Source organism: Dendropsophus ebraccatus, chromosome 5, assembly GCF_027789765.1.
Source record: "Dendropsophus ebraccatus isolate aDenEbr1 chromosome 5, aDenEbr1.pat, whole genome shotgun sequence".
Taxonomy (NCBI): Eukaryota; Metazoa; Chordata; class Amphibia; order Anura; family Hylidae; genus Dendropsophus; species Dendropsophus ebraccatus.
Window position 1 is genome coordinate 29,823,781 of NC_091458.1, and position 25,664 is coordinate 29,849,444.

At 45.2% G+C, this 25,664-nt stretch overlaps 1 protein-coding gene and 1 long non-coding RNA gene across 3 annotated transcripts in view; one reads left to right on the top strand and one right to left on the bottom strand.

Annotated features, from left to right (window-relative positions):
* CWF19L2 (CWF19 like cell cycle control factor 2) overlaps nt 1-20,776 on the bottom strand; it is an 89,191-nt gene extending 68,415 nt beyond the window's left edge. The window contains exons 1-6 of one of the 2 annotated variants that reach the window (XM_069969751.1): nt 20,532-20,776; nt 15,829-15,939; nt 13,667-13,783; nt 12,915-13,025; nt 5,518-5,637; nt 462-555 (exon numbers count right to left, since the gene is read on the bottom strand). In XM_069969751.1, the coding sequence (XP_069825852.1) occupies nt 462-555; nt 5,518-5,637; nt 12,915-13,025; nt 13,667-13,783; nt 15,829-15,939; nt 20,532-20,624 (646 nt within the window). In that variant the 5' untranslated portion in view covers nt 20,625-20,776. Of the gene's footprint in view, nt 1-461; nt 556-5,517; nt 5,638-12,914; nt 13,026-13,666; nt 13,784-15,828; nt 15,940-19,227; nt 19,286-20,531 lie in introns of those variants that run through there. The other variant, XM_069969753.1, reaches the window with a different exon arrangement.
* LOC138792387 (uncharacterized) overlaps nt 1-25,664 on the top strand; it is a 298,550-nt gene that overhangs the window by 252,858 nt on the left and 20,028 nt on the right. Inside the window, exon 2 of the long non-coding RNA XR_011363139.1 lies at nt 15,586-15,685. This is a non-coding gene — a long non-coding RNA (uncharacterized lncRNA). The remainder of the gene's footprint in view (nt 1-15,585; nt 15,686-25,664) is intronic.

Consider the following 25,664-nt stretch of genomic DNA (forward strand, 5'->3'; position numbering starts at 1 on the left):
AAGTTAGAATTTTTTTCTGCAGGAAAATTGGGGTAAACTGGTGTAAATTTTGGGCACCAAAAATTCGTACTCAAATGAATGAGTTTATTTTTTACTTTTTAGATCCATATTTTTTCCCCACAATTAAAGGAATCAACCATTTTATTTCCTCCCAAATGTGAGTTTTGCCTTTGATAATTTCTTGTGAACTATGCGGATGATATGGTGCGCCTGTGGAGGACACCAGAAGACGGCTCCTGATTAATACGCTTATGTTAATGTGCTGTACGGTAGAAGAAAAAAAAATACAAAAAGGATGAGGACGCTAATATAGGATGACAAATGTGAGCGCTACCTTTCCTATGGCAGCAGAAATGCAATTTCTATTCTTTCAAGGCTCCTGTGGATCTTTGCTGTGACAGTGAAATATACCGACAGACAGCTGAACGTTGGAAGACACTTCTATGGAAATTGCTTTTTACCTTTTTTTACTGAGGTTACATCCCCCTCCTCTGGTGGCAATCCTGAACCGCCGTCCTTCCAGAACGGGTTTAATTCCCTGGCCTGCAGCTTCTCCTACAAGACAAAAACAAGACTGATGTAAGAAGAGATATATATATATTATATACACACACACACACACACTGTGGAGATAGATTGATAGGCATTCTTTGCAAAAACAGCGCCACGTCATTCCATACTATCCCATTTAGTTGCAAAGCTGTAATACCAGAAACAGCCCATGCACATATGGGGCGCTGTTTCTGGAAAAAGAGCTAAACATTTATTGCTTAATTTTTACTTATTTTAGACAATCCCTTTAAGGGCTTGTGTACACTTATCTTGGCTTGTCCCACGTAAGCTTGTTATCCCCTATCCATAGGATGAAGGATAACAATCTGATTGTTAGGAGTCCGACTGCTGGACCTTCTCAGCGCACCTATACGGCTCATGCTCCATTCATTCTATATAGTGGCCACGCTGATGAGAATATCTCTTTAAAGCAGAAAGCTTTGGGCACGCAATGAGAAGTCACTGCAAACTTGAGTCCTCCAAATATTACATATATAGGGGTTAAACTTAGAACTGGAATTCTGCTTAGAAGCTAAAGCGAGGGGAAAAGCACACTGCAGTGCCACATACAGCAGTAAGTACACAAGGGACTGCTGCCCTGAGATTTATTGGTGGTAAGGAATTAGAGGGAATCCTTGATTTACCTACCAAAGACAATTTGGATCAGCAGGAACACAAGCCAGGCTTTCGCAGGTTTTCTCCTGCACACAGCACATGTTAAGCCCCACCCTCAATCTACACATTCTGTCTCTAGTAACAGACAGAACAGGACAGAATTTCCCTGACAAAAGATAGTGGACAGAATATTGCAGGGAAGACATTTGGTGTATAAGACTTTAGAGCTGTTTTTGGGGGGAAAGGTATTTTTGGTAAATGAAGTGGTTTACAACTATGTTAGGAATCACACGGACCAAAGTTGTTTAAAATGACTGGAATTTCTTTCTAAATATCTTGCTGTTGATTTACTAATATACAAATCAGTGTTAAAGAGGACAGACTCCTTTCTCTGAAGCGTCCGTAACTCTTTTATCCAGCACAGCTACAAATGCGACGGTGACTGCTCAGCAATGAGACGTGATAAATATAAAGGATAATCACCTTGAAAAGCAAAAAAAAGCCTTATCCTCATGTGACAGCGGCAACACATTGTGAGGGGAATGTAAAGCAATGCAAGCCTGGGGCAAAGGACAAATGCTAATGCTCTAGTAGCTAATGCGATGAATGACGGGGGTGAGAGAGAGAGAGTGGGGGCGGCAGGAAGGAAGGAGACACAGGACACATCTCTGTGATAAAGGTTTATGGACACCTAGAATTATTCAGTCACTCAAGGAGACAAACACGTCTAATCTCATGCAGTCTTTATACGTAGGCCTTTAAATTATTGACATTTCTTTTAGAGAGAGCGCCTCCTTTTTTGTGGGTTGTGTGAGGTACCACATCTATCTAAGTCATACAGCACCCAGAGAGTATGGTGCACTGGTAATATTAATCAGATACATGATACATGCTGGGTGTCACATGGCTGACCATGTCCCACCTAGCGTACAGCTGCATCCGTCCATAACCAAAGTCAGACCAGGTGGAAGAGTAACACTGGAGGGTCACAATAGACTTTAATCAAAGGTTAGAATGACTAAGGAGAGGGAAGCACACAGCTGAACGCTTCTCTCCATACTTCTCCGCATCTTTGCAAGACAGTCCCATAGTCTTATATGCAGCTACACGTCTGTCACGTAGCACAAAGCTTAGCTTGTTCTAGTGACTGATCAGGGTACGAACATCAAAACTTCCAACCTGCCTGTATGATATGCCATACACTTTTAAAAGTGACAGGGCCCATTTAAAGCCTTCAGCAGTCCGATGAGAGTTGTAGTTTTGCCATAGATTGAGGATCGCTGCTTTAAAAGGATAGAAATTCTCCAAGCCCTTCCTTTAAGGGAACTGGCAAATTAAAAAGGGTTGTAAAAGGATTATAAAAAGATGGCGGCTTTCCTGTAACAACAGCGCCACACCTGCTCATGGCTTGTGCCGGCAGCTCTGCTTCAAGCTGCAATACAGTATACAATCTGTGGCAGGGTTTCTATATCATCCTATGTAGATGGGCCCCTGACCCTATGCCAAGACTAAGAAAACGCTTTGGTGTTGGTTGCTCATGTGTCTATTTTTTTTTTTATCTGCAACAACATATTTCTTATAACCAATTTTATGGAGCTGGTACTGGACCAATATCTTATTGTTATACGTTCCAATGGTCCACCCAGATCCTGTCCGCTCCGCACTACAACAGAAGCCATGTGCCACTTCGTTATTTGTACATAGCAAGTAAAAACTGTGTCCTGCATTGTGAAGGTATTCTCTATTTTTATTTTTATTTTTTTTACTGTCACATTAAGAACATCCAAGTTAGATTCCTTACATAAAGGTGCGTTTCTGGACGTTGCTATAAACCAGAGGACAATACAATTCTGGTTTACACCTATGGCGATAAAGCTGAGTAAACATTACACAGAGAGGAATACTGTCTGCCAGGCCAATGATATCTGGTCGGCGTGATGTACGACCTTGGAATAGTCACGAGTGAGACAAATATTGTCAGCACGAATACTAAGGCTGGCCGGTCACTGAGGCAGCAGAACAGAGAATCGCCAGGGAAGGATGACTCCCAGTGCAGCACACGGGTCATGTATATATTCAGCATAGCAACAGCGACAAACACGCATCTTATTATACCGAGATGGAGCAGCATGAGAAAAGCTCTCTCTTCTGTGCTCAATAGAATTAAAGGGAAGATAAAGTATGTGCATAAGGCCATGGGGACATATAGATGTGATACATGGCAACATACTAGTAGGGGGACACAACAGACCAAGTACTCAATAGCTTTTAATTAGAGATGAGAGAACCCTGTGCACACTCATATTCATCCGAATCCCGGCCTGCAACATTTCATTACCGCTGGTGGCAGAGGTTGGATGCAGCCCTAGGAGTCCCAGAAAACATGGATACAGCCTATGGCTGTATCCATGTTTCCAGGCAGCCTTATGGCTGCATCCAACCTCTGCCACCAGCGGTAATCAAATGTTGCAGGCCGGGATTCGGATGAATATAAGTGTGCACCGGGTTCTCTCATCTCCAGTTCTAATAAATAAGTAGCCAAAGCTTCCCCAGATAATAGCAGCAGATGAGCAAGAGTCACAAGGCTATTTAACCATTTTCATGGAAGAGACCCGATGCTGAAACACAGCTGTGTCAGGGTGCTTTCTCTACGTCGGTATACAGTCACGGCCAAAAGTTTTGAGAATGATACAAATACAAATTTTTACAGTCTACTGCTTCAGTTTTTAAAATGACAATTTGCATATACTCCAGAATGTTATAAAGAGTGATCAGCTTAACAGCATTTACTTGCAAAGTCAATATTTGCCTAGAAAATGAACTTTATCCCCCAAAACACATTTCATCATCATTGCAGCCCTGCCTTAAAAGGACCAGCTAACATGGTTTCAGTGATTGCTCCATTAACACAGGTGTGGGTGTTGATGAGGACAGGGTTGGAGATCAATCTGTCATGATTAAGTAAGAATGACACCACTGGACACTTTAAAAGGAGACTGGTGCTTGGCATCATTGTTTCTCTTCTGTTAACCATGGTTATCGCTTAAGAAACACGTGCAGTCATCATTGCACTGCACAAAAATGGCCTAACAGGGAAGAGTATCACAGCTAGAAAGATTGCATCAGATTTTAACTGGATAAATCAGATCAGCTTGAACACTGAAGGTGCTTTTCATGTGTCTTGGTTGATACTCACGGACAGCTGTCACATCACTTCCCTGATTAGGCAGCACCCAGGTATAGCTGAGAGACTTTATTTTAAGTCTCACCCTAACATTACCCAGGCACAGAACACACCAAACAGGCTATTCTTACCTTTCCACGCTCCCCCAATATCCTCTTGCACCATCTTCCTGTCTTAATTGAATGATCCCACCTTCACTTCCAAGATAGACCCGTCTGGGGGTGGCAGCCTGCACAACCAATCACTGACAGAGTAGGGACAGAACTGCGGCCAGTGATTGGCTGAGGGGGATGTCACTGCCAAAAAAAAGTCCATCTCGGAAGTGGTGGCGGGATCATTTAGCTGGGCCCTGAACACGGCGCAGGAGGATATCGGTCATTTATAGAAACTTTTTCTATGCCATAAATCCCAAGAACGAGCCAGGAGAAGTCGCTGCTTGGCGCAGTGTCTTCCTCTCTGTGTTACGTGACCTGGACAGACTCCCAACGCAAGTTTATGGGACCGTCCAGGTCCTATAGACAAAGTCTCTAGGACATGTCAATTGTCTCTTCCCCATTGTTTTCTGGATCACATGAAGCTCCTGATCTCATCCACACATTTAGGCTGGGTTCACACTGCGTTTTTGCAATCCGTTTAACACATCCGTTTTTTTTAACGGACAAAAAAAAATAGTGTCAGCAACATTTTTGTGTCCGTCAAAAAAAAGGATCCCTTTTTTTAAAATTGTAGTCAATGGAAAAACGGATCAAAACGGATGCACACAACTGCATCCATTTTTGCAATCCGTTTTTTTAAAAAAAAAAACGATGAAAAAAAGCGGATTGCAAAAACGCAGTGTGAGCCCACCCTTATACAGACATGTATGCAAAGGTTTCTGATGGTTTTCCAAACTGGAGATATATGACATAAGTTACTAATCCCGTAAAAAGGACAGATATGTGTGAGAGCCGTCATGGCTGCCAGGATCTCCACCAAGCAGCCGTATCTAAGGAACTGCAAATATAGTTTATTCGTGGTTAGTAGAGATGGAGATTCCCTTTACATCTAACGTATAGTTATTTTCTCCCACTATCACTACGCACCGTAACACATAACTTTGCCGATGCCGATTTGTGATGCAGTTCACACAGGCAGTCGCCACTCTCTCAGATGGATGACTCTGTTACCTTTTCTACGGCTTCGGCTCGTTCACGCTCCAGTGTTTTTTCCTTCTGTCTCTCCGCTCTTAATGCGCCTGTTGATGTGGCTTTTAAAGACATGAAGTCTAAGGTCATCCACTCGTCCCTCTGAAATGGAAGCACAGGTTCATTTAGCATTAGGAAATATACAGGCAATCTCTGCTCTTACTGGGGGGGGGGGGGGGGGGGTTGCTTTAGTCAACGGTAGTTGGAGCGTCAGGGTCTATGCTTCTTGCATCTTAAGCTTGGATCTATACTCGACATGATCATATATGTCATGTAAACCACGTACATTAGGAGAACATCTAATGGAGGCTCAGGTCACATGAGCCTAATACAGATGAAATGTTTTGTGGGCCTATAAAGTGTCTCTGTCGTTTCATTTATTTTATTTTTTTTGCAGAAATCAATAGTCCAGGCGATTTTAAGAAACGTTGTAATTGGGTTTATTAGGCAAATATGCCATTATCTGCATTCAAAAAGACTTTTCCAAGGTCCCTTCCCTCCTCTCTCATTCACTGCTCATTTTTAGGAAATCGACTGGTTTACATCAGTCAAGCCCTGTGTAACCTATGGGGAGGGGGAGGAGGGAAGAGGGAGATTAGTCGGCAGCAGAGAACAAAGGATTACACAGCGGGACCTGTGTGAAAGCTGCTATTCAGAGGTCAGAGGTCAACGCTGAAGTCAAAGGAGATAGCCCGGTGAAGTAGCTGTAAATTAACTCTTTGTTGTCCTGTTTTGGTGCCTCATCTCCCTCCACCCCTCCCCTCTCCATAGAGAACAATAAAGACAGGGGAGAGAGCTTCAAACTGCTTTTTCATGACAAAAATGCATTTTTCGGTTAATAAACCCAATTACAAAGTTTCCTAAAATCACCTGTACTATTGATTTCTATTAAAATCAATATAGCTGAATTGTAATACCACACACAACCTAAGGACAGGGGTGGAGCTGTTTTTGTAAGAAACTAGATGTACCTTTTCTAATCCAGGATTACCCCTTGAAGGTCTCATACATGATATACCAAAAAGTGAAAAGAACAAGCAGAGTGGGAAGACATTTTTGCAAGCAGTAAATGGTCTTTTCTTAGACTCTCCATTATGCTGAATTCAGGATACAATGCCAGGAGTGTTAACACAGGGAACGCATAACAGTCGGAAAAGATGATCAATTTGATATTTTGAAAGCGGATACTGTACTAAAATAAAACATGTCAGCAGACACAGGGGGAGAAGTGCAAGGTTGAGCGCTTCTCTCTGTTCCGCTGCGTTCTCCGTCTCATTGCTGGAGATAGTCTGCATTGCTATGGTGATGAAGATGAAAAAGACAGCAAAGCCAGAGAGTGAAGTCCTTTGCTGAGTTCTAACAATAATGGGGGGTCTGAATATCAGACCCCAAATGATCAAAACTTTTAAAATGTCTGTTTGACGTCAAAAGCTTGTAAGCCTTTAAAGGGACAACCCGGTAAAAAAAAAAAAAAATAATTTCAAACCAACTAGTAAATGAAAGCTATATGGATTTCTCAATTACTTCTACTTAAAAATGTCAAGTCTTCCGGTACTTATCAGCTGCTGTATGTCCTGCAGGAAGTGGTGTATTCTTTCCAGTCTGACACAGTGCTCTCTGCTGCCACCTCTGTCCATGTCAGGAACTGTCCAGAAAAGACGAGGTTTTCTATGGGGATTTGCTACTGCTCTGGACAGTTCCTGACATGGACAGAGGTGAAAGCAGAGAGCACTGTGTCAGACTGGATAGAATACACCACTTCCTGTAGGACATACAGCAGCTGATAAGTACTGGAAGATGTTTAACCCCTTCAGGACCGTGCAAATGTTTGTTTTTGCACTTTTGTTTTTCCTCCTCACGTTTAAAAGGCCATAGCACTTCCTTTCTTTCACCTACAGGGAGGGGATTTTTTATTAAAGAATTATTTTTTTTTACACAGTAATTAGAAGTCCCCTGGGGGACTTCTATATACACAGCATTGATTTTCCATTGACATCAATGCTGCGTATATAATAGAGCATCAATGCATTAGATTGGTGCTCTGTTGGTCTGGGATCGCATCGTGCGGGGGTGGGGGGGGGCGATCTGCCCACTAGACACCAGGGATGGGGGATAAATAGCAGTTTAGAAGCAGCTGTCAGTCATGACAGCTGCATCTAAACGGATCATTAGCAGGCCTGGCGATAGGATCACGCTTGCTAATGTGTGGCCCCGCTCTGAACTCCCCTACCCGATGTAGAAGTACAGTTTCGTCCTTGGTCATGAAGGTGTTAAATATAAGTAAATTACAACTATATATAACATTCTTGAACCTTGAGCCTGTTCATGCTGATCCCTATAGCCAGGCAGAAACAGATCTGATCTATCAAGGTTCATGGGGTGGAGAGATGCCCCAACCGCCCCAAAGACCAGTGGTTCAGGCAGCATGAAAGATTTAAGGGGTTTATCAGGAGGTTAGAAAAATAAGTTGAATTTATTATATAAACAGCTGTTTTTTTATAGGCTGTGTTCGGTATTACAGCTGAGCTTAATTTTACTAAATGAGAATACCAGGAAAAGGGAGCTTTTTCCTATAATTTTAGTTAAATCCTTTAAGCCTTATTAGAGAAAAGGGCACATTGTATAGGTACATATTAATATTTATTTGTATAGCGCCAACAGATTCCGGAGCGCAGGTGCATATTTCCATTAAGACATGAGGCTAGCAATGGCCGCCATCAGAGACAGAGGTTGTGAGATAAAACTCAATAAAAGCAGAATAATGAGGCAAAGGTGAATGACATTGTCCGTACGTTCGGCCGTTCAACCCCCCCGCCCCCCCCCCCCCCCGCCACGGGTCCCCCACTGGATGGAAGCGTTTTATGAATTCAGCTTAATCTTCTTATATACAGCCGGGCCCGGAGATCACCTGGGAACGTCGGCTACGCCATCCAAACTTCATTTTTGGAGAGATAAGGAATAAACAGAAGCGGCTCCTATGGTAAGAAGCCCACGCTGCGGCTATCGTCATGTGACAGGACAGATTAAGCGATGCCGCCTGTTCTGCCACCGGGATCGGGCTGCTTGTTGTCTTATTCAGGTTTGGTTTTTAGTGATTCACTGCATACATATGTTAGAACAGCAGATGAATTGTGTTATTTATAAAGCTCCGATAGCACCAACATATACCTCAGAGCAGTACAAGGATTATGAGCATGGCTTATGTGAGAGACCCACACAAACTCATGCAAACTCCATACAGTAGTCTCTAGTCAGATCTGTGACCCCAATGAGGCAACACATTACTAGCCACTAAGCCAATATAGACTGGAAGAAGCAATGATACACTGTAGCAAACCCTCAGCAATATAAATACATCTGGGACTGGTTTTGTTCCTCTCAGGGTCAGAAAAATGGCTTCCTCATCTGACAGCAAGCCAACAATTTCCACCAAACACCCGCAGCAAAATACAACGCCGATTTCCACAGCGAATGCCGTACATTATACGATTTGGACTGAAGTCAAATCCACGACTAATAAGCGTTCTGTGAACCGAAAATCTCCAGCATGGACCCGTATAGACTCTCATCAGCAGGTATTACTAAATTACACCTGCACATATCTATAGTGGATTCACCCTATGACGGGAGACGTCTCAGGACTCCCTGAGGACGTGAGTGATTCTATAGGCACTAGGTAGGGCTGGGCGATAATGGCCTAAATTAACCCTTTGAGGACCAGGCCCAAAATGACCCAGTGGACCGCGCAAATTTTGATCTTAGTGTTTTCGTTTTTCCCTCCTCCCCTTCTAAGAGCTCCAGCACTCTCAGTTTTCTATCTACAAGGCCATGTAAGGGCTTATTTGTTACAGGAATAGTTGTACTGTGTAATGGCGTCTTTCATTTTACCATAACATGTATGATGGAATTCCAAATATATTATTTATGAAGATATAAATAGGTGAAATCGTAAATAAGAATGCAATATGGTAACGTTTGGGGGGTTCCTGTGTCTACGTAATGCACTATATGGTAACAGCGACATGACACTACTATTCTATAGGTCAGTCTGAACACAACCATATGCAGGTTACACAGATTCTCTAATTTTATATATGTATTTTTTTTATGAAATCCTTTTTTTGGCAATTTTTTGGCAATTAAATATTAATAAAATGGGCCTATTGTGACGCTTATAACGGTTTTATTTTTTCACCTACGGGGCTGTATGGGGTGGAATTTTTTCCGCCATGATCTCTAGTTTTTATTAATACCATATTTGTGAAGATCGGACGTTTTGATCACTTTTTAATGATTTTTTTTAATATATAATGTAACATAAAAACGGTAATCCGCGCACTTTTTCCCCTCTTTTCGTGTACGCCGTTTACCGATCACAATAATGCTTGTTATATTTTAATAGATCGGACAATTACGCACGCTACGGTATGTTATATGTTTATCTATTTATTTATTTTTATATGTTTTATTTATATAATGGGAAAGGGGGGTGATTTACACTTTTATTGGGGGAGGGGTTTTGGGGTAGTGTGTTAGTGTTTTGAACGTTTTTTTTTTTTTACACTTTTGAAGTCCCTTTGGGGGACTTCTACATACAGTACTTTGATTTCTACACTGATGAATGCTATGCCATAGGCATAGCATTGATCAGTGTTATCGGCGATCTGCTCATTGAGTCTGCCTGTGCAGGCTCAGTGTAGCAGATCGCCGATCGGACCGCACGGAGGCAGGTAAGAGACCTCCGGCGGCCCGTTTTACCGATCGGGACCCCCGCAGTCACACTGCGGGGGTCCCGATCGGTAAGTGACAGGGGACTCCCCCTGTCACTTACACTTAAGGGGTTAAGGGGTTAATGACACGCGGCAGCGCGATCGCTGCAGCGTGTCATTACCGGTGAGGTCCCGGCTGCTGATTGCTTCATAGCGGGAAAAACATCCAGGACGTAAGGTTACGTCATGGGTCGTCTGGGGACAGACTTCCATGACGTAACCCTACGTCCAGGGTCGTCTAGGGGTTAATATCGCGGTTTATCGTACATATTGCCGCGGTAACGATAAATTGAGCGATAATTATGACACGCCCCCTTTTGAAAACCACACCCATTTGAAACACAACGTTTCGGCGTCTCCTATGCCATTTTCAAGTGGCACTTAGGAGACGCCAAAACCCTGTGGTTTACTTATGAAGTTTGCTGCACATCATTTTATGGAATAAATCCACATTTTCACATTTGTACTACAATCAGAGTGCTGCAGAGTATTTTTTACTAGCTGATTTGATCCAAGGTCTAGGATTTGTCTGCTGGCACCCACAGTGCTGCCTATATTGTTTGCTAAAGCTATCTATCAATCAACGATCGATAGATAGATATTAGAGAGAGGAGATATATTATAGATAGATTATACAGTATATCGATAGGAGTCCTATCTATCTATCTTGTATCTATCTACGATCTGTATATCTTCTATCTATAATATATCTCCTCTCTCATATCTTTATCTCCTATCTATATATAATCTATCGATCTAATATAGATAGATAGATGATATATAGATAGTAGATACTAGATAGATAGGAGATGGAGGGATGGATGGAGGGATAGAGATAGATAGATAGATAGATAGATAGATAGATAGATAGATAGATAGGGAGATAGATATAGATATGTCTCATCTATCTATCTATCTATCTATCTATCTATCTATATATAATCTATCTAATTTCTCTCATATCTATCTATTTTACCTGCTGTTCTGCCCTGACCCCTCCCCCCCCCTAGCACATACAATTGGGGTCAGGTATGGGGTCGGCACCTCCTTGCTCCCCCGGGCACCGCTCTCTCTCTCCCGCACAGGAATCCTCCCTGTCACATATATCTGCTGTCAGTGTCCCGGGCAGAGCGTCGCACACGGCTGCTTCCAACACTGACAAATGATAACGGGCGCCGAGGATTCCTGCGCGGGACAGAGTGCGGTGCCCAGTGGAGGGAGAATGTGCTTACCTATACCTGACCCCCTGCAGTCACTGTATGTGAGGGAGAGGGGGGCCACGGCTCGCTGTGAGTGCAGCTTCCAGAGCCGTCCGGCAGCACCAGCAGCGATGAGCACACACTGGAGGGGGAGCTGCTACCTGGAAACTGTCGGATCTCCAGCCTTCTTCCTTACCCCCAGCAGCACTGTTAACAGTGTCCTGAGCCGAGCGTCACACATGGCGCACGCCCCCCCCCTAGGCAGCAGAATAGTTTTACCCAGGCCAGGCAGCGGAGGAAGAGGGACGCGAGGAAGCCTGAGGGGAGCAGAGCTAACGGCCGCTGGGTGATGGGAGGAAAAATACCGCAGATACCGTCCTGGCAAAGTTGAGGTCGGTTAACCGACGCCAGTGACGGTATCGGTATTTTTGCGGTATACCGCCCAGCCCTAGCACTAGGTATGCAGATGTTACACTATATACTACACAACACCACCAGGAATGCAGACATTGACCCCTATATTTCCCATGATCATCAAGAATGCTGACTTTAAACTGTGCTGCCCTAGACCACCAGGGAGGCAGATGTTAGCCTCTTTAATGTCCTAGACCAGGGATGGGGAACCTTAAGTCCTCCAGCTGTTGCAAAACTACAATTCCCATCATGCCCAGACAACCAAAGCTTTGCTTTGGCTGTCCAGGCATGATGGGAATTGTGGTTTTGCAACAGCTGGAGGACTTAAGGTTCCCCATCCCTGTCCTAGACCACCATGGGTGCAGAGGTTAGCCTCTTTACTGCCCTAGACCATCAGGGATGCAGATGTTAGCCTCTACTGCCCTGGAGAACTAGAGAAAAGACATTAACTCCTGTCCCATCCTAGACCACCAAGGTTGCAGATGTCAGCTTCCTTACTAACCTAGACCACCAGGGTTGCAGATGTTAGCTTCTTTACTACCCCCGACCACCAGGGATGCACATTTTAACTCCTTACTGCAGTAGACCCCCATGGATGCAGACATTAACCCCTGTACTACTTTAGGCCACAAGGGACATACACATTGCCTCTTTCCTCCCCTAGACTACCAAGAATACAAACAAAGCACCTTATGGCCCCTCACTACTGTGATGCAAACATGAACCACTTTTGAGCCCAAGGGATGTTGTCACTGATCTTTTACCAACGTTAAAAAAAAGCACACATAATGGGGGAGATTTATCAACCATGGTGTAAAGTGAAACTGGCTCAGTTGCCCCTAGCAACCAATCAGATTCCACCTTTCATTTTTCAAAGAGTCTGTAAGAAATGAAAGGTGGAATCTGATTGGTTGCTAGGGGCAACTGAGACAATTCTACTTTACACCATGTTTGATAAATCTCCCCCAATATTTATGGCCACCAGGGAATAACATACCTGAGCCTCTGTCTCGGTTTCCCGCTTAGATGACTCCTCTTGGATCTTCCATGCCTTCTTGTCACTGGCCGGCTGAGCAGGAGCAGCCTCGACCCAATCCCCTTCAGAATCCTGAGTAGAGTAAAAGATATATATAGATTGATAGATAGATAGATAGATAGATAGAGATCACATAGAGATCGACAGGATATGAACACCCCCTCCCCCCCTAAATATCAACCCAATAAATTCTACAAACATGCTATGGAAAGAGACGCTGGCTAGACTATAGGACTTTCTGGATTACTGTATGCCAGGTATTTCAGTATAATAATACCGCCATCGTGCATTGCTGCAACACACTTCTGCACATATTCTTACCCTGTAGTAGGGATTAATTTATTACAACATTAGGCAGACATGAAGGACGTGGACAAACGCCAAGGTTAATAGACAGAGACGAGGTCGCAGGCTCGCCGTTCTACAGGTACATAGTTCTGGCACACTGGAAGAAAATAATCTCCTTAATGGAGGCCTGTGAGCGCCGCTATTGCAGGATAGCATCTCCTCCTATTTATTCAGGACTCATCTGTCACAGTAGGATTAATGGCGCTGGAAGGAGAAATTACAGCAGGATAATGGTGGCCCTGGCAGAAAATAAACCCGGCAACTCAGCCGCACAGTCTATTTCTATGGCTGGTAAATTAAATTACAGCATGAAGCCGTACAGGGCAGCCATACCCGCCGCCCCCCCCCCCTCCCCCTCCGCTTACTGTGGATGAGCCGGCTGGCGAGCCATCATTTTTCTCCGATTTGTTCTTTTTGCTCTTCTTCTTCTTCTCTTTTTTACACTTTTTGTCTTTTTTCTTCTTCTTCTTTCCTGAAGTTTCCTGTAACACATAGGATAAGAATTATGATGTGTTCTGTATTTCGAGGCTATGGCTAAGTGGCGATTTTGACCATGACCAGGTGACACAGCCTACATGGCAGGTAATTACAGTGAATGGGGTCACGTCGCCTCTACCGGACGGTAATGATAAATCAGTCCGGGATGGATTTCTGCTCGTGTAATTTGCAGGTCACAATGCAACCCCATTCTCTGTACTTAGCTGTGAGACATGCTGACCTTTGGCTTACAGCCAGCCATACACAAGTTAATTCTTCACTATTGAAAAGCTGTTTTCTGCCTCTCACACGGCAAGGAACGAGTATCTATTGCCAAAACCAATTTCAGTAATAAACAACGATCACTGGGATCTATTCCTTCTTAAACAAGATCAAAGATCACCTGATTTCCAAAGGGTTGTTCTTCTAGATCGGCGATTGTTTACTGGGGCTATTACACGGCCCGATAATCGTTTAACAATGGCTGCAAGGACATTGTTACCTATGTCCTTGCAGCCCTTGCTTAAACTGAATACATTACCTATCCACGCTCCAGGGCTGCTCTTGCGTTCTGCTTCTCCCCGGGTCCTGCATGCTCTAGCTTAAGAGCTAGAGCGCACGGGACCCGGGGAGAAGCGGACCACAGGAGCACTCCTGGAGCGTGGATAGGTAATGTATATCGTCAGTCGCCGGACGCGCACCGCTATTACACGTAGCGGTGCGTGGTCGGCGCCCAACAAATATAGGTTCTAACCTATTTCAACGATTAGCCGATGTCAACGATCATTGGCTGCTCGTTGTCTTTATTACACAGAGCGATAATCAGCCGAATCGGGCCGATTATCATTCTGTGTAATAGTACCCTAAGGGTACTATTACATGGCCTGATGGGGGAACGAAAATAACTGTAAACGAGCGCCGAACTGCTAGATCGGCACTCGTTTACTGGGCCTATTACACGGCCCGATAATTGATTGACAAGGGCTGCATGGACATCAATACCGATATCCTTGCAGCCCTTGCTTAAACTGAAAACATTACCTATCCATGGTCTAGAGATCCTCTTGTGGTCCGCTTCTCCCCAGGTCCCGCGCGCTACAGCTTCAGAGTGGCCTGTCTTAGCTGACAGGCCGCTCAGCCAATCACTGGCCGTGGCGGTCCCGGACAGTGATTGGCTGAGTGGCCTGTCAACTCAGACATGCTGCTCTGAAGCTGCAGCGCGGGACCCGGGGAGAAGCGGACCGCAACAGGATCTCTGGACCATGGATAGGTAACGTATGCACTTAAATCATCAGCCGCCGGCCACGCACTGCTATTGAACGTATCGATCCGTGGTTGGTGCCCAACAATTATAGGTCCAAACCTACATCATCGATCAGCCGATGATCGTTGAAATCGGCTCATCGTTGTGTTTATTACACGAAGCGGTAATCGGCCGGATAGAGCCAATTCTGCCAATTATTGTTCCGTGTAATAGTACCCAAACCCTGCAGCAGATAAATGGTAGGAGTTGTTTATAATGAAAATTACGAAGTTTCTTTACTTTGCATTTAGGAAACAAATATACAATAGAAAAAAAAATCAATGCAGAAGTATCCACAGCCTTACAATAGAATAATTAAGGAAATAAAAGCAATTGTAAGGGGTATATTATAATAATGTAAACAAGCGCCCATCTGCTAGATAAACGCTCATTTACTGAGCCTATTACATGGCTCGACTATTGTGTAGCAAGGGCACATATAAAGTTAAGAATGTCTGTGCAGCCTTTAGTGTTAAATAATAAAGTTCATACTTACCTGCCCAGGCTCCCCGGTGTGGCCAGTGATTGGCTGTGCGGTCTGTCTATTTGGAGAACAGCTCTAAAGTTCCAGGGGGTGCTGTGGGACTGGACAGAAGCGAGCAAGGTAACGGAGAGCAGGCAGAAGCCCCGGGGAGGGTGGACAGGTATGTATATACTTTATTATTTTCCTTACACATTCATCAGCTGTCGGCCGATGTAGGTCATGTAGGTATCAGTATGGGCTGCGCCTATAGGAATCAGCATTACCTGTTCTATCTGCTCCAGGCGCTCAGTCACATCACTCAGCATCCAGGTGTCCTCCCCCCGCAGACGTCTCTGCTCCTTCCTTTTCTCTTCCCTTTCATAGTCTACTTTGGCCTGTATAGAAATCAGATTGTTACAGCCTGCAGACATCACCCTCAGAAAAACAACACGAGGCTCCAGATTAATCCACAGTGGAGATGCGTTATAAAGCCGATTTGTAGAAAACTTAAAATGTCACTCTCGTTTTTTTGTTTGTTTTTTTGCAGAAATCAATAGTCCAGGCGATTTTAAGAAACTTTGTAAATTGGGTTTATTAGGCAAATATGCCATTATCTGCATTCATAAAGACTTTCCCCAGGTCCCCCCCCTCCTCCTCTCTCTCATTCACTGCTCATTATCAGGAAATCTCAACTGGTTTACATCAGTCGGGCCCAGTGTAACCTATGGAGGAGGGAGGGGGGAGGGAGGGGGGAGGGTGGAGGAGGGAGCGGGGGGAGAGTGGAGGAGTGAGAGGGGGGGGGAGATTAGTCGCCAGCAGAGAGCAGAGAACAAAATGATTACACAGCGGGACCTGTGTGAAAGCTGTTATTCAGAGGTCAGACAGGTCAGTGCTGACTTCAGAGGAGATAGCCGGTGATGTAGCCGTAAATTAACTCTTTGTTGTCCTGTTTTGGTGCCTCAACTCCCTCTACCCCTCCCCTCTCCAAAGACAGCCATGAAGATGGGGGGGGGGGGAAGCTTCAAACTGCTTTTTCGTGATAAAAATGCATTTTTCAGCTAATAAACCCAACTACAAAGTTTCTTAAAATCACCTGCACTATTGATTTGTGCAAAAAAAATGTAAACAACAGTGACACTTAAGGGTGCGTTCACAAGTACAGGACCTACAGAAGATTTGATTTGCTTTGAATCTGCAATTTCAAATCTGCACCATCAAATCTGCTGCAGATCCTGTACGTGTGAACACACCCTAAAGAGATATGACAAAGAAAATTATATAGGTTTATAAATTACTTTTATTTAAAAAAATTTAAAACACTCAACTATTTCAGTACTTATCAGCTGCTGTATGTCGTTAGGGTGCCTTCACACGTACTGGATTTGCAGCGGATTTCATGCTGCAAGTTTGCAGCGAAATCCGCTGTAAATCCATGTAGTGTGAAGTTCTATGGGGTTACATACTGTACCTACAGCGGAATTTTCATTCTGTTGCGGATATGTAACCCAGCCCATTTAACCCCCGCCGCCACTGACCCCGAGCATACATTACCTGCTCTGCGCCACAGCTGTGTGTGAGGCTCCCGGCTCCCCTCGGTCCCCATCAGCCAATCAGTGCTGCCGTGCAGCAGCGGGGGGTTAAAGGGGCTGGGTTACATATCCGCAGCAGAATGAAAATTCCGCTGTAGGTATGTAACCCCATAGAACTTCAGACTACAAGGATTTGCAGTGGATTTCGCTGCAAACTCGCAGCGTGAAATCCGCTGCGGATCGGGTATGTGTAAAGCTACCCTAAAGCTGTGTAGTTCAAATCTGACACAGTGCTCCCTGTTGCCACCTCTGTCCATGTTTGGAACATTACAAAGCAGGGACAAACCCTGCTGCCCTTCAGCTGTTGCAGAACTCCAATTCCTATTACACATGGACAACCAAAGCTAAAGGTGTGTACAGACTTAAAGATTTATTTGCAGATCTTTGAAGCCAAAGCCAGGAACAAACTATAAACAGAGAACAGCTCATAAAGGAAAGACTAAGATTTCTCCCCTTTTAAAATCGATTCCTGCCTTTGGCTTCAAAAATCTGTCAGATAAATTTGTCTGTGTAAACCCACCATTACGCTTTGGCTATGCAGGCATGATGGGAATTGCAGATCAGCTGAAGCGCTGTAGGTATGATACCACTTCTCTAGATCAGACCTCTCCTTTCCTGACATGAAAAGAGGTGGCAGCAGAGAGCACTGTCAGACTGGAAAGAAACCAACATTTCCTGTAGGACATACAGCAGCTGATAAGTACTGGAAGACTGGAAATTTTTAAAAAGAAGTCAGTTACAAATCTGTATAACTTTCTGACACCAGTCGATTAGATACAATTGTATATAGAATAAACCTTTAGGGTGCCTTCACACCTACCGGATCTGCAGCAGATATCACTTCTGCGGATTCGCAGCGAGATCAGCTGCGGATCCAGTATCATTCACCCCTATGATAGCACATAGCACTCGTTTTCTTCTAGTTTCCTGCTCGCTGCTGCCGCTATTCCACACAGCAGCAGTAAATGCAGGGGGTTGCTGCCCGGGTGATCGCTAGATCATCTGGACAGCCCATAGAGGATAGTGGCGGTCTGCTGCCGCCGCTACTGCTCCACGGAGTGATGGCAGCAGATCGCTGCTATATCAGTCGCTTGTTTTTCAACATGTTGAAAAACAAACGACTGAAACGATCAGCCGACATGAACGATGTCGGCTGATCGTTGCCTTCTATTCAACGGGATGATTATCGGCCGTAATGGCTGATTTTGGCCATGGAATAGGGCCTTAAGGTAGCAGAGAGGAGCTTTACTCTAATGAAATCTATGAAGGAAAGCCTGAAACCAAGTGAACAATAGGATTAGAATAATAACTTACCTAACTTACCTGTTTTCTTCCAAAAACAGCACCACCTCTATCCTCAGGTTGTATGTGGTATTACAACTCGGCTCTATTTATTTCAATGTAACTGAGCTGCACATCAACACCCAGGGGTGACGCTGTTTTAGAAAAGAAAGGGGCCATGATTTATCTAATCTTTAGTAACTTATTTAAAGGTGTAACCTCTAGATTAAAAGTTAACCCCACTGTATAGGATAGTTGATAACAAGCTGATTGGTGTGGGGAGCAGGGTGTTATACCCCTAAGAGCATTGATCCCCTGAGTGAATGGAGCAGCAGGGTGTATTATGCTGGAACACCATCTACTCTCTATGAGACGTCCATACATCGCTGGGCTCAGTAACGTTCAGACGTCCCATAGACAGTGACTGGAGCGGCTGTCCAGCTTATGGGAAGGCTCTAATGACCCAACCTTGACTACTTGTCCCTGATTCTGTGTGGCGGTCACATGGTCAATTCTGTCCCTTTTAAAGGGTTACTGCCATGATGGTGCGATGTTATTATTTTTCTAGAAAAATCCCTTGAAACTGTCACTGCAATGATTGGTTTTCACGAGTCATGCCAGGAAGTCAGGTTTTCGAGGCTCATCCCACACCCTGCAGAAGTCACCGGCATGGACAGTTACCATGGCAACCTAAACATCCCCCCAGCGTGCGCCAAACTATGGAGAGCAGGGGGAAATTTTAAGAACACTAGCATCCACAATACTAGAAGGAAGAGCGTCATAATACAGGTGTGTTTTAAATTCGATCGTTACCCGGCTGACACGACTGTGGTGGCGAGTGGTCTCCCCCATGGCATCACCATGGCGGCGAGGGGTCTCCCCCATGGCATCACCATGGCAGCGAGGGGTTTCCTCTATGGCATCACCATGGCAGCGAGGGGTCTGCTCTATGGCATCACCATGGCAGCGAGGGGTCTCCGCTATGGCATCACCATGGCAGCGAGGGGTCTCCCCCATGGCATCACCATGGCAGCGAGGGGTCTCCTCTATGGCATTACCATGGCAGCGAGGGGTCTCCCCCATGGCATCACCATGGCAGCGAGGGGTCTCCTCTATGGCATCACCATGGCAGCGAGGGGTCTCCTCTATGGCATCACCATGGCAGCGAGGGGTCTCCCCCATGGCATTACTGAGGCGGCGAGGGATCTCCTCTATGGCATCACCATGGCAGCGAGGGGTCTCCCCCATGGCATCACCATGGCAGCGAGGGGTCTCCTCTATGGCATCACCATGGCAGCGAGGGGTCTCCCCCATGGCATCACCATGGCAGCGAGGGGTCTCCTCTATGGCATCACCATGGCAGCGAGGGGTCTCCTCTATGGCATCACCATGGCAGCGAGGGGTCTCCCCCATGGCATTACCGAGGCGGCAAGGGATTTCCTCTATGGCATCACCATGGCAGCGAGGGGTCTCCCCCATGGCATCACCATGGCAGCGAGGGGTCTCCCCCATGGCATCACCAAGGCGGCGAGGGGTCTCCTCTATGGCATCACCATGGCAGCAAGGGGTCTCCCCCATGACACCACCATGGCAGCGAGAGGTCTCCTCTATGGCATCACCATGGCAGCGAGAGGTCTCCTCTATGGCATCACCATGGCAGCAAGGGGTCTCCCCCATGACAGCGAGAGGTCTCCTCTATGGCATCACCATGGCAGCGAGAGGTCTCCTCTATGGCATCACCATGGCAGCAAGGGGTCTCCCCCATGACAGCGAGAGGTCTCCTCTATGGCATCACCATGGCAGCGAGAGGTCTCCTCTATGGCATCACCATGGCAGCAAGGGGTCTCCCCCATGACACCACCATGGCAGCCAGAGGTCTCCTCTATGGCATCACCATGGCAGCAAGGGGTCTCCCCCATGACAGTCATGTGACAGTATCACTCAGCTATGACCAGGAGGGGCAGCACTGAGTCACTGGAGGTGTAAGGACCTGCAGAAGATGACTTCTATTACATAGGGTATCCTATAATAATATGTGGCTGCAGCTGGGTACAGACTGGTAGCTATGGGCACAGTAAGTGGTGATGTACACCTGCCAGGCAGGACTGCGCCATTACCTGCGCCAGCAGCTGCTCCCGGGCGCGCCTCTTGCTCTCTTTTTTCTCTTCTATGCTGCTCGCACTTTCAAAACTGCCCCCGTACGCCGCCATTGTTCAGCAGCCGTAAAGCGAAAACGCTGGCTGTTCCCCCTGCCGGCACTCTAAGTGACCCGCACTGTGGTGCGTTCCAGCTGCGCACTGAGCGCCGCCATGTCTGTACACCCGGAAGTGGCAGGAAGCTGTTCGGAGGACATGTTGCTGCTCACTTGCGGATTGAGCAGAAGGATTGCGCATGCGTGAAAGCGGTTATGTCCGCCTTCATAAAGTAGCAGGAAAAATGTACTGCCATACAGTGCTAGGATGAATATAGTGTCATACAGTACCAGGAAGAATATACTGCCATACAGTATCAGGATGCATACAGTGCCAGGATGAATATAGTGTCATACAGTACCAGGAGGAATATACTGCCATACAGTGCCAGGATGAATATACTGTCATACAGTACCAGGAGGAATATACTGCCATACAGTGCCAGGATGAATATACTGCTATACAGTGCCAGGATGAATATACTGCCATACAGTGCCAGGATGAATATAGTGTCATACAGTACCAGGATGAATATACTGCCATACAGTACCAGGAGGAATATACTGCCATACAGTGCCAGGATGAATATAGTGTCATACAGTACCAGGATGAATATACTGCCATACAGTATCAGGATGCATATAGTGCCATACAGTGCCAGGATGAATATACTGCCATACAGTACCAGGAGGACTATACAGTGGTGCCTTGGATTACGAGCATAATCCGTTCTGGGACCGTGCTTGTAATCCTAATCCACTCTTAAACCAAAGCAAAGTTTCCCATATGAAATCACAGATATGCAGACAATTGGTTCCACACCCCAAAAATAATGATTTTATATCCCAAATAACATGTAGAACAGATGAAACAAAGAATGAGAAACAGCTGAATATGTGATATAAGTAACTGTACAGTATAGAAATCAGCATGTGGAGTATAATATATAATAAGGGCATAAACCTGAAAACACAGCAGCAGTTTGTAGATACAGGATGGAACTGCAGATCCCTATAATGCAGTAGTGTAGTACAACAGGCTAGAATAGAGAAGCAGGGCTGCTGTCAGAGGTCTGTGTGGTCACATGATCACAATGGGGAAGGTTGTGTTCATGGACCAATCAGGACTCACAGAAACTGCAGGGAGAGAGAGGTTACAGCTATGGAGAGATTACCTCCACAGTCCTGTCCCCTGACGCAAGCCCTAGTCTGAAGTAAATCTGCTATGATTTGGAAGGTGAGGGAGACTTCCTGGGTCAGAGTACAGGGCTGTAGACACCGCCATGCAGACCATGCACCTCCCCAACTCGCCGTTCCACCCAGTACAGGGAGCTCTTAAACCAAAACAATGCTCTTAAACCAAGTCAAAATTTTGAAAAACTGTGAGCTCTTAAACCAAAACGCACTTAAACCAAGTTACTCTTAAACCAAGGTACCACTGTACTGCCATACATTGCCAGGAGGAATATACTGCCATACAGTACCAGGATGAGTATACTGCCATACAGTACCAGAATGAATATACTGCCATACAGTGCCAGGATGGATATAGTGCCATACAGTACCAGGATGAATATACAGCCATACAGTACCAGGAGGAATATACTGCCATACATTGCCAGGAGGAATATACTGCCATACAGTACCAGGATGAGTATACTGCCATACAGTACCAGGAGGAATATACTGCTATACAGTGCCAGGATGAATATACTGCCATACAGTACCAGGATGAATATACAGCCATACAGTACCAGGAGGAATATACTGCCATACAGTACCAGGATGAGTATACTGCCATACAGTACCAGGAGGAATATACTGCCATACATTGCCAGGATGCATATAGTGCCATACAGTACCAGGAGGAATATACTGACATACAGTGCCAGGATGAATATACTGCCATACAGTACCAGGAGGAATATACTGACATACAGTGCCAGGAGAAATATACTGCCATACAGTACCAGGAGGGATTTACTGCCATACAGTGCCAGGATGAATATACTGCCATACAGTGCCAGGATGAATATACTGTCATACAGTACCAGGAGGAATATACTGCCATACAGTGCCAGGATGAATATACTGCCATACAGTGCCAGAAGAAATATACTGCCATACAGTACCAGGATGAATATACTGCCATACAGTGCCAGGAGAAATATACTGCCATACAGTGCCAGGATGAATATACTGCCATACAGTGCCAGGAGAAATATACTGCCATACAGTGCCAGGATGAATATACTGCCATACAGTGCCAGGAGGAATATACTGCCATACAGTACCAGGAGGAATATACTGCCACACAGTACCAAGAGGAATATAGTACCATACAGTGCCAAAATGAATATACTGCCATACAGTGCCAGGAGGATTATACTGCCATACAGTGCCAGGATGAATATACTGCCATACAGCACCAGGATTAATATACTGCCATACAGTGCCAGGAGGAACATAGTGCCATACAGTGCCAGGAGGAATATACTGCCATACAGCACCAGGATTAATATACTGCCATACAGTGCCAGGAGGAACATAGTGCCATACAGTGCCAGGAGGAATATACTGCTCTACAGTACCAGGATGAATATACTGCTATTCAGTACTAGGATGAATATACTGCCATACAGTGCCAGGAGGAATATACTGCCATACAGTACCAGGATGAATATACTGCCATACAGTGCCAGGAGAGATATACTGCCATACAGTACCAGGATGAGTATACTGCCATACAGTACCAGGAGGAATATACTGCCATACATTGCCAGGATGCATATAGTGCCATACAGTACCAGGAGGAATATACTGACATACAGTGCCAGGATGAATATACTGCCATACAGTGCCAGGAGGAATATACTGCCATACAGTACCAGGAGGAATATAGTGTCATACAGTACCAGGAGGTATATAGTGCCATACAGTACCAGGATGAATATACTGCCATACAGTGCCAGGATGACTATAGTGCCATATAGTACCAGGAGGAATATACTGCCATACAGTGCCAGGAGGAATATACAGCCATACAGTGCCAGGATGAATATACTGCCATACAGTACAAGAATAATTTTACTGCCATACAGTACCAGGATGAATATACTGCCATACAGCGCCAGGAGGAACATAGTGCCATACAGTGCCAGGGTGAATATACTGCCATACAGCCCCAGGATAAATATACTGCCATACCGTGCCAGGATGAATATACTGCCATACCGTGCCAAGAGGAATATACTGCCATACAGAGCCAGGAGGAATATACTGCCATACAGTATCAGGATGGATATTCTGCCATACAGTGCCAGGGTGAATATACTGCCATACAGTACCAGGATGGATATAGTGCCATACAGCACCACAATGAATATACTGCCATACAGTACCAGGATGAATATAGTGCCATACAGTGCCAGGATGAATATACTGCCATACGGTACCAGGATGAATATACAGCCATACAGTACCAGGATGAATATACTGCCATACAGTACCAGGAGGAATATACTGCCATACAGTACCAGGATGAGTATACTGCCATACAGTACCAGGAGGAATATACTGCCATACATTGCCAGGATGCATATAGTGCCATACAGTACCAGGAGGAATATACTGACATACAGTGCCAGGATGAATATACTGCCATACAGTACCAGGAGGAATATACTGACATACAGTGCCAGGAGAAATATACTGCCATACAGTACCAGGAGGGATTTACTGCCATACAGTGCCAGGATGAATATACTGCCATACAGTGCCAGGATGAATATACTGTCATACAGTGCCAGGAGAAATATACTGCCATACAGTGCCAGGATGAATATACTGCCATACAGTGCCAGGAGAAATATACTGCCATACAGTGCCAGGATGAATATACTGCCATACAGTGCCAGGAGGAATATACTGCCATACAGTACCAGGAGGAATATACTGCCACACAGTACCAAGAGGAATATAGTACCATACAGTGCCAAAATGAATATACTGCCATACAGTGCCAGGAGGATTATACTGCCATACAGTACCAGGATGAATATAGTGCCATACAGTGCCAGGAGGAATATACTGCCATACAGTACTAGGATGAATATACTGCCATACAGCACCAGGATTAATATACTGCCATACAGTGCTAGGAGGAACATAGTGCCATACAGTGCCAGGAGGAACATAGTGCCATACAGTGCCAGGAGGAATATACTGCCATACAGCACCAGGATTAATATACTGCCATACAGTGCCAGGAGGAACATAGTGCCATATAGTGCCAGGAGGAATATACTGCTCTACAGTACCAGGATGAATATACTGCTATTCAGTACTAGGATGAATATACTGCCATACAGTGCCAGGAGGAATATACTGCCATACAGTACCAGGATGAATATACTGCCATACAGTGCCAGGAGAGATATACTGCCATACAGTACCAGGATGAGTATACTGCCATACAGTACCAGGAGGAATATACTGCCATACATTGCCAGGATGCATATAGTGCCATACAGTACCAGGAGGAATATACTGACATACAGTGCCAGGATGAATATACTGCCATACAGTACCAGGAGGAATATACTGACATACAGTGCCAGGAGGAATATAGTGTCATACAGTACCAGGAGGAATATAGTGCCATACAGTACCAGGATGAATATACTGCCATACAGTGCCAGGATGACTATAGTGCCATACAGTACCAGGAGGAATATACTGCCATACAGTGCCAGGAGGAATATACAGCCATACAGTGCCAGGATGAATATACTGCCATACAGTACAAGAATAATTTTACTGCCATACAGTACCAGGATGAATATACTGCCATACAGCGCCAGGAGGAACATAGTGCCATACAGTGCCAGGATGAATATACTGCCATACAGCCCCAGGATAAATATACTGCTATACAGTGCCAGGAGGAATATACTGCCATACCGTGCCAGGATGAATATACTGCCATACCGTGCCAAGAGGAATATACTGCCATACAGAGCCAGGAGGAATATACTGCCATACAGTATCAGGATGGATA